Source organism: Musca domestica, unplaced genomic scaffold (genome assembly GCF_030504385.1).
Source record: "Musca domestica strain aabys unplaced genomic scaffold, Musca_domestica.polishedcontigs.V.1.1 20, whole genome shotgun sequence".
Classification (NCBI taxonomy): Eukaryota; Metazoa; Arthropoda; class Insecta; order Diptera; family Muscidae; genus Musca; species Musca domestica.
The window spans coordinates 2,910,453-2,919,878 of NW_026712250.1; the positions used below are offsets into that span (position 1 = coordinate 2,910,453).

The following is a 9,426-nucleotide window of genomic DNA, read 5'->3' on the forward strand; positions in this document are numbered from 1 at the left end:
GATCTGCTGTAGTGTAAATAGGCTCGAAGACCATTTACTGATGTAGATGGGCTGGAAGGCCATCTACTATAGTGTAGATGGACTGGAAGGCCATCCACCTCAGGTACCCTATGGTAACTATGAGCCTATGGCCTGGAAGGTCATCTACTGTATTGTAGATAGACTCAAAGGCTATCTACTATAGCGAAGATGGACTGGAAGGCCATCCACCTCAGGTATCCTATGGTCGAGTAGAACGTCTGTGGTCCTCTATGGTCCTAATGAATACCTGAGATCCCTTATGGCTAAATATCCGACTTGTGGTCTTCTATGACCCTATAGAAATGCTGAGGTCTACTATGGCCCTAAAGAAGATCTGAGGTCTCCTATGGCCACACAAAAGAAAGCATTCGTTGTCCCGCAGTTTGTAAACAAACAAAATGATCGTGTTTACTTGCCAAAGAGGTCAGCTGCAAATGTGCACCTTCGGCTGGCCACCAGAACTCAAGCACCGGCTCTGGTGATGGTGTGGGCCGCCATAACAGCCGATGGTCGCTCTCCGCTCGTATTAATCGACCGTGGCATCAGAATAAATGCCGACTCCTCCTTGAGGCCACCTACTGTTCTACAAATGGGTTCACGGGTCATCTACTGTACATTTTGATGGGCTCGGAACCCATCTATATAGACTAAACGGGCTTAGGGTCCCTCTGTTGCGAAATAGCTGAGCTCAAACACTTTCTCCTTTGACTAAAGCAGCCTTCCACTGTGTACAATGTGAGATCAGCATCCATTTTCCCCCTCTCTCTCTCTCTCTCTCTTCTATTTTGCCAATGCCTACCCATCCCCTTGAGCTCCCAACGATTGTGCAACAAAATCTAATTCTAATTCCATTCTCTCAGTGCTGTCATTTTTTTTAATTACTCTTTGTTTACCTTCAAATATCCCACTACCCGCCATTCCATTCATTGTTTAATTCCGTTGTTTGTTTTCATTTTCAAACAAAAAAAGGCCAACACACACACCGACACACCAACAGAAAATCTCAATTGAAATCAATTAAAATTGAGTCACATCTTGACCTAGGGGTTTGCTTTCGTTTCCCAAACCAGAGATAAGATTCAAATGAAAAATGTAGATTTCAAAACCAAAAAAAAATAAAACAATTGAGATTAGGGTAGTGTTGCCAACTCTGTAGGCCATAAGTGAATGCCGATGATTGTCTTGTGGAATATTCGATAAAAACAAATAACGGTTATGTACATCAGCTGTTCTTTGGTGTTTGTTTATGTTGTTGGCACCTTGACAGGTAAAATCAAAACATTGATGCTCTCTCTCTCTCTCTTTACCTCTCTGCTTTTCATGATTGAAAATAAAGCCTCTCTTTTTTCAAACTAAACCAGTTTTTGAAAGAAGGTCTTGTTTGCCAAAAACGTCATTATGCAAAAAAAACTAACAATGAAATGTTTTAATTTTATGCCAACCAGACCCTAGGCCATAATTTCTCTCTGCCTTGTGTGTAGGCATGTATGTGTGTGTGGGTGTGTGCCTCTGTGTTCCCTTTGTGTGTGGGATCTTGCCTTGTTAAAACAAAGTCACATCTCACAAAACGTATTTCACGGCGAGAGATAAGATGTGTTCAAGTGGAAGCCTCCAAGCTGCTGCTCTTCAGTCTATCTTCAACATTTGCCGCATTGACATCGTGGATTTCGGGAATTCTAATCTAAGCGTGTGTGTCTGTGCTCCGACAGCCAATAGTTGGCTCGAACCGTGATTTATTTTGTTATTGTTTTTATTATTTCTCTTGTGTCTTGAAACAACTTCAAAACACACGTCCAGACAAACAAAAAAACAACAACAACAAACGATGTTATTGAAACGTCTGAAAATAACAACAACCATTTTTTTGGTTATTTGCTGTGTGATTCAGTTCAATACTGCAGGTAATAACAATTTCGGGGTTTTTTGTTTAAATTTTGCTGTTGAGAAATTTTGAAGGTTTCTTTCTTGGGTGGGGATTTAGGTGAAAAGGCAATTTTGCCAATTAGCGCAGGTAGCTGGCAAAGAAGTGGCTTCGAAATAGATTTATTAAAAAAATTTAAAATTTAGGAAATTTTTTTACGATCAGCTCTCCTTAAATGCGAAATTTCAAAACAGAGAACTTTGCCAATAAATCACAGAATTACAAACCGAGTTGCCACTTTAGATTAGGACAGAAATTGCTTGGTTGAATAAACAATTATGGTCTGTCTGTTCCAGAACTGTAAGAATGTTATGTCAATATTGCCGATTTCGCATCGGACCTAAGTAAATATGATAAAAATATTGGATTGGTTTGGAATATATTGATTATATCCTTGACTTTATATGAGATATGTGATAATTTTTAGAAAAAATTAAAGGCACCGGATAAATCGGCCAAAGTATACCATTTTCATACTTCATCCACTGCAGATAAAAATATTGGTATGGGCAAGGTAAGGACAAGAAAATCGAAGATTGATATCCAATTTTATGCGAAATTATAAACTCCGATCAATTCCATATTCGTCTTAGGTTTTTTAGTTGCGAGAAATATTTAGATATTGGAAGTTGTGAAGAATCGCCGGCTTGTTATGACAGATAAAAGTATTGAAAATTGTGACCCTTTGTGGGTGAGGTACCAGAAGGGTTTCCTTGTTATATATATCATCTTTACAGCAGATCTTGTGTTAGCAAAAATGTTTGTATGTTTGAAATTTGAAGAGAGTTGGAAGCTTATTTCGGCTTCTTTGAGCGTTTTGTGTTTGAAAATCTTGAACCCCATGCGGGGGAGGTACCAGAAAGAGTGCGCCAAAATACTTTATCTTCACAGCAGATCTTGAAATAATGGGATGTACGAAGTTTGAAGAGAAAAGGGTGCTTATTTCGAATGTTATGATCGTTCTGGTTATTTAAAACTTTGACCTTTTGTGGGGAAGGTACCAGAAGGAATGATCCGATCTCTACCATTTTTATAACAGTTCTTATGTTAATCGAAATATTGAGATGTACCAAGTTTCAATGGAATCGGATGTTAATTTCGCGTTTTATGAGCTTCATGGATATTAAAAATGTTTACCCTTTGTGCTGGAGGTACCAGAAGGAGTGGACAGATATATCCCATCTGAAATGTGAAATATAAAGCGAACCAGATGCTTATTTCGGTTTTTATGATCGTTTTGGTTATTCAATACTTTGAGCCTTTGTGGGGGAGGTATCAGAAGAAATGGTCCGATCTCTATCATCTTCATAACAGATCTTGTGTTGATAGAAATATTGAGATGTACCAAGTCTGAATGGCGTCGGATGTTAATTTCGCGTTTTATGAGCTTCATGGATATTGAAAATGTTTACCCTTCATGCGGGAGGTACCAGAAGGAGTGGACCGATATATCCCATCTTGACAACAAATCTCGCATTGGCAGAAATAATGGGATTTGTGAAATATAAAGCGAAGCGGATGCTTATTTCGGTTTTTATGATCGTTTTGGTTATTCAAAACTTTGACCCTTTGTGCTGGAGGTACCGGAATAAATGGTCTGATATCCAACATTTTTATAAGAGTTCTTGTGTTCATGGAAATATTTAGATGTACGATGTCTGAATGGAATCGGATGTTATTTTAGTGTTTATGACCTTCATGGATATTTAAAATATTGACCCTTTGTCCATTTTCGTCCCGATATTGTCCATTTTCGCACTTGACTTAGAACTGATGCAAATATTAGGATTTGCAAAGTTGGAGCAAAATCGGATTATCCTTTTTTCTTTCTGTGTAGCAATATATTTGTTTTGAAAATTTAAACCTTTGATGGGGGGGGGGGGAGATACCAGAAGGAATGGATCTCTTAAGAATTGGATCTCTTAAAGGTTAATTGTGCCACCTATTTAAAGTCATTTACTCCAGGGAAAAAATATTTAGAGTTCCAATACCCTCAAACCCGAAGGTCTCAATGGTCGATATAGAAACGATGGACTCACAGTTAATTTACAATAAAGTAGATGAGCTCCAATGTCAGCTATAATAGAGCCACCTACGGAAGATAATATAAAGTAAAGGTCATGTCCTCCAGACCCGCTGGTCTCTGAGACTCTCTTATGTCATCCGGTGGTTATTTTATGGGATCTTTGCCAAGTAGTTGGGCTCTGACACCTTCCACGGCATAGGTGGTGATCTTTAGAGGGATCCAATCCATTTTTGACGGACTCGGAGACCTTAAACATGATCTGATATGAGAGGAAATGCTCTAAGGAAATCTAGCAGTCAATAGATGTTCTCTGGATCCATTCACAGAAAAGTAAATTGGTTTTCAGGTTAGCTAATGGAAATTTAATGCAACCTGACGTCATCTACTGTTGCATAGTTTACATTAATGTAGAACATCACAATGTTAGCTATAATGGTGTCATATACAGTAGAAAATGTAAAATAGAGGTCATTTCCTCCACACCCGTAGGGATTTGAGACCCTATAGGGACATCTGTTGCTTATATATTTCGATCTTTGCGAAGTAGTTGGGCTCTGATAGCTTCCTCGTCCACGTCCTGGTGAGTTCTAGAGAGGCCATTCCATTTTAGACGGAATCGGAGTCCATAAGTAGGATCCCATCTCATCCCATATGACTGTAAAGTAAATGTGTTTTAGGGTTAGACCTGACGCCATCTACTGTCGAGTAGAAGCGACAAAACTCCATGCCAGGTGGAGTGAATGCTATCTGACACCCTGTTCTAAAATGAAGACGGGATTTAAGGCCATCTGCTATAGAATAGTTGGCCAAGAGTTCATTAACCCCAGCTGAGAGTTTATTATCCCCATATCGTATCTACTCGAGAGGGGATTGCATTTTTATATATTCTAATTACCGATGTAATAAGGACAAGGCTGCTCAAGAACACGAGCACCCACACCCGTCCATTTTCTTTAAGATTTTTTTAAAACGCCAACAAATGAATGCTAAAACATTATTTATATGGGCAACAATTATATTTAAAAACATTTGAAATAAAATATAAATTACAAACAATTTTTGATGTATTTTGAATTATCTCTTTTTTGCGGACTGATGTGCTAGCACATGATTTTGACAAGGGATGAATAAGGCTCATCCCGAAATATAATTCTATTTTTTCAATATTTTATATATATATATATTTTTTTTTGACCTGTTTCAAAATATTGTGAAGCTTATTTTCATTATCTTTAACTCTTATTCTAAGAGATGGTCTTATGGCTAATGTATTTATTTGGGCGCCATTACCTCAATTTGCTTCAGAGTCGATAACAGGGACTGGATTCAAGTTCCTTGACAAAAAAATAAATTAAAAATATTTTTTTCATAAAATGTTCATTTGACATTTTTTTTTTTTTTAGAAAAAAAATTCATTTCAAATTTTTAGAGAAGAAGAATTGCAAGTCAGGTCATTGGGTTTTCCAATTATTGATAGTAAGAAATTTCTTTCAAAACTCATCTTAATTCCTTCCAGGCATTAATTTCGTGGAATACAATGCAAATTTCATTTAACCAGAACCCACTGTTATCACACTTTTCAAGAGGATGGCAAATGACCTGCAAGTCATTCTTATCGGTAGACAAGTTCTATTGAATTTGAAAAAAAAAATGTATTAACACGAAATTTATAGAATAAAAAAACATATTTTGCTTCGTTGGGGAAAGCCGACCTACATATGTGATGGGAGAAGAATTTTTATTGAGATCGATTTGATTTTAAGCCTAGAACACAAAATTTTTTGAAAACAATCCGAGAAGATTCCTTTAATTCTTCGATTCCATCGTTAGCTTGTCAGAAGTTTAACGACAACTCTTCCATAGATCGCTGAAAGCACTTCGACAGCACAGTTTTTCGATAGTACAGCTCTACGATATCTCAGAAATAGCCCGTCGATAGGATATCGATAGCTTGTCGTAAGCTCTGCGATAGCTTCTCCGTTAGTTCGCCGATAGCTCATCAATACTTCCCTCCAAGATGGCTCGTTAATAGCTCGTTAACGGGCAATCGACTCATCAAAAGCCTGTCTTTGAATTATTCATAGTTTATCGATAGCACATCGATAACCCATCCACCACTGATCTATAGTTCATCGACTGCTCTATAATAGTACGTCGTTTGTTCATCGATAGCTCGTTGATATCTCATCGATAGTTGGTTATAATTTCTTCGATAAATCCTTAATAGTTCTTCGATAGTCTGTCGATAGCTCGTCAATAGCACAGCGATAGCATGTCGATGACTGGTCTAAAGCTCGGCGAGGACTAATCAACTCCAATACTTTTCAGAAAATGACACTACAGATTTCGACCCATATCTCTGATTTATTTTTACAGTCCTTCAGATGTGTGGACTTCTCAGGATCTTTTTTTTATCACTTAGACCTCCCAGAGTATTTACTGTAATACCCTCAATTTTGGCTAGGGATATTATTTATCAGGTTATGAGAGCAAAATACGACAGAAAATTCCATACCTTAATCCCCCTTGCCCCTCACCCAATATTGAATAAGGAGTTAGGCATGATTTCCAATGCATTCCTTCCTGAAGCCATTTTATTCTTAATTTCTTGATTTTCTCCCATTTTCCAGCCTCCTACAAAACTGAAGTGGCCATAACCCCAGCCCCTCCCGAGGAGGAGACTACAGCAAAAAGTGGTGGATTTTTCGGTTGGTTCCGCCGTGACAAAACCACCACCACCACAACACCTCTCCCTGTGCTAGAGGCCACCACAGCCAAAACCCCACAAACATTACCCGGTCCCAATAATGCCGCTCTCCCCGGTCAAACATCAGGTGGAGCAGCTGCTGCCAATCGGCCACCACCATTGACAATAAACCCTGCTCCCCTGGTGCCATTGGGTCCACGACCAGATACCCCCTCCACATCTCCATGGGGTGGAAATCCAAAACAACCACCACAATGGCCTCAGTCTAATCCTCAAAACGTCCAGGATAAACCCGAGTTCCCTGGATCAGCGAATAGTGCCAGTGGCGGTGGAACCTATGTGCCCGGTGGAGCCCATATGCCGGGAAGCCCAATTTTACCAGCGGCAACCTCTACGACCACCGTTAAACCCACCCAGCCCCAGAGTCCCTATAATGTGGTAAATAATGTACCCAAGCCCAGTGGTCCCACACAGAGTGGTAGTGGTGGTGCCTTTAATTTCCCCGCAGCCCCCACAGCGCAGAGCAATCAAAATAATTTGCCCACCCCTGGACAATCTCCAAACTTGCCCACCTCCCAGTCGACAACTTCCCAAAACAATTTACCCAGACCCAATGTGGGTGGACAACCTAATGTCATGCCCGGTTTTGGACCCTATCAACCACCAAGGAAATCTCAGCCATCTGGATTTGATTTGAGCTATGGTGGTGGTGGTGGTGGGGTAAGACCTGTGCAACCCAGTGCCAGACCTGGTTTTGGTCCAGCGCCTGGAGTGCCCAATACAAGTGGATTTGCCACTGGCACAACAACAAGTACAACTACGTCGACCTCAACAACAACAACTACCACAGCCAAACCCAATCAAATGGGTTTCGATATGCGTGGTGGTGGCATGGCCGATCCCAAGAAACCTTCATCTCCGACCAAAGAAGATTTCCCAGCTCTACCGGGTCCCAGAAGGCCTTCAATTGGTGGCGGTGTAAAGGAGGACTTCCCTGCCTTGCCAGTACCCAAGTCACCCACACCAACTCCCAGCTCACCGCATAGTCCCTCCTCGCCATCGGCCTGGAATAAACCCTTGCCCACACCAGTAGCCGCCGCAACTTCAACAACAACGTCTAAAACTCCCACACCCAAATTGCCAGCTGCTCCTGGTAGCCCTGGTGGTAATGGGGTTTCTTTTGTACCCCACTCGGGTGGACGTACGACCACAGTGCGTCCTGGTTTCCAATCCAGTACCGACAATAATCCCACAGCCAGTGATGCTGAAATTCAAACCCTCACCGAAACCCTCTACACCAAGGAGACCAACAGCCAGCTAAGTTTGCTTACCGTCAATCCGCAGGGTAAGACCAGGTCCATTGATAGCACCGATGAGGCACCACAACCGTAAGTGTGAAAGGGGGAATTTTTCTGAGAATTGAAATTTTCAAGATTATGTTTTCCTTTAGGCTACTGGATGTTAATCCCAAGGTCTATGAAAATCCCATTGTGGCCAAAATGCGTTTGCTCTTCAACAACTATGAACAGGACACCCTGACCAATGAGCATGTCACACCCAATGAGCGCAAGGAGGAAAACGATTTTGTTGATGCAGTTATGGCCACCAGTGTTATGCGTCAAGCCATGTTGTTTTTGCAGAACAAAGGTAAGGGGCATACATTTTCCTAGATTCGCAGAGAATTCTCATTTTGGCTCTTTAAAGGTATTGTGGGACCGGATCCCAAAACCCATCGTGATTTGGTCAAGGAGCTATGGTTTACCCAATATTCCCGTGGCAGTGGTCGCATTGGCAGCTCTGGTTTTGAACATGTCTTTGTCAATGAGGTTAAGAACGGCACCATTATTGGTCTCCACAATTGGGTGTACTTTGCCGATGAAGAAAAGGCCGGACATTTGGATTACAAGGGTTATCTAAATCAGGTGGATTTGGGCAATGTAAGTTGATGGGGATTCTCTGAAGAGAAAATGCTATAAAAAACTCTCTCTCACTTTTTTTCTCCCTCTCACAGAAAGCCAAGGTATTGAAGGTCCGTTTCACCCACAATGGTCTGAACAAACCTGTCAACACCCTGTTTGTGGGCACCTCTCCCGAATTGGAATTGGCCTTGTACACGGTCTGCTTTAAACTACGTCCCGACCGAACCTGTCCCGTCTCGTTGGGTAACAGCAAATTTGGCATTGTCACCTATTCATGGCGTTATCGTGGCAAGAGTTTGATTGGCAGTGCATATCCTGAGATTTAATAACGATTTTGAGATGTAATTTAAAAATAATATATTTTTGTAAATTTTATAAAAAAAAAATAGAAATAGAAAAGGTAATAAAAATATAAAAAATTAATAAAAAAATATTAAAAATAAAAAAAATCAATGAAAGGGGAATTTAAACTTTAGAGCCTAGTTTAGGTTAATCCTTCAATAATAAAAAAAATTCAAAAAATTGGAAGAAATAGCAGATGTTGAGATGTAATTTCAAAATATATATTTTTATAAATTTTATAAAAAGAAAAGTATCAAAAATATAAAAATTAATAAAAAATATTAAAAAAAAAAAATTAAATAGATCTATGAAGGGGGGATGTAAACTTTAGAGCCTAGTTTAGGTTAATCCTTTAATAAAAAAAAAACTCAAAAAAATTGAAGAAATAGCAGATGTTGAGATGTATTTTAAAAATATATATTTTTTATAAATTTTATAAAAAAAAGAGAATACAAGACATAGAAAAAAATAAAAAATTAAAAAAAAAATA

General features: G+C 39.6%; 1 protein-coding gene across 1 annotated transcript; it reads left to right on the top strand.

Moving 5' to 3' along the window:
• The first annotated feature begins 1,630 nt into the window (after positions 1-1,630).
• Positions 1,631-9,008, top strand: LOC101892898 (endoribonuclease CG2145). Its single transcript, XM_005179932.4, has 5 exons — positions 1,631-1,922; positions 6,599-8,063; positions 8,126-8,322; positions 8,380-8,612; positions 8,687-9,008. Exons 1-5 carry the CDS (start codon positions 1,847-1,849, stop codon positions 8,918-8,920), a joined length of 2,205 nt encoding a protein of 734 aa, XP_005179989.1. The 5' UTR covers positions 1,631-1,846; the 3' UTR covers positions 8,921-9,008.
• Positions 9,009-9,426: the final 418 nt, after the last annotated feature.

Bases quoted from the DNA above. Each gene is read 5' to 3' on its own strand.
- LOC101892898 (XM_005179932.4), top strand. From the start codon at position 1,847: ATGTTATTGAAACGTCTGAAAATAACAACAACCATTTTTTTGGTTATT. The intron at 8,064-8,125 runs GTAAGTGTGAAA...GTTTTCCTTTAG, and splicing joins ACCGATGAGGCACCACAACC to GCTACTGGATGTTAATCCCA. The intron at 8,613-8,686 runs GTAAGTTGATGG...TCCCTCTCACAG, and splicing joins ATCAGGTGGATTTGGGCAAT to AAAGCCAAGGTATTGAAGGT.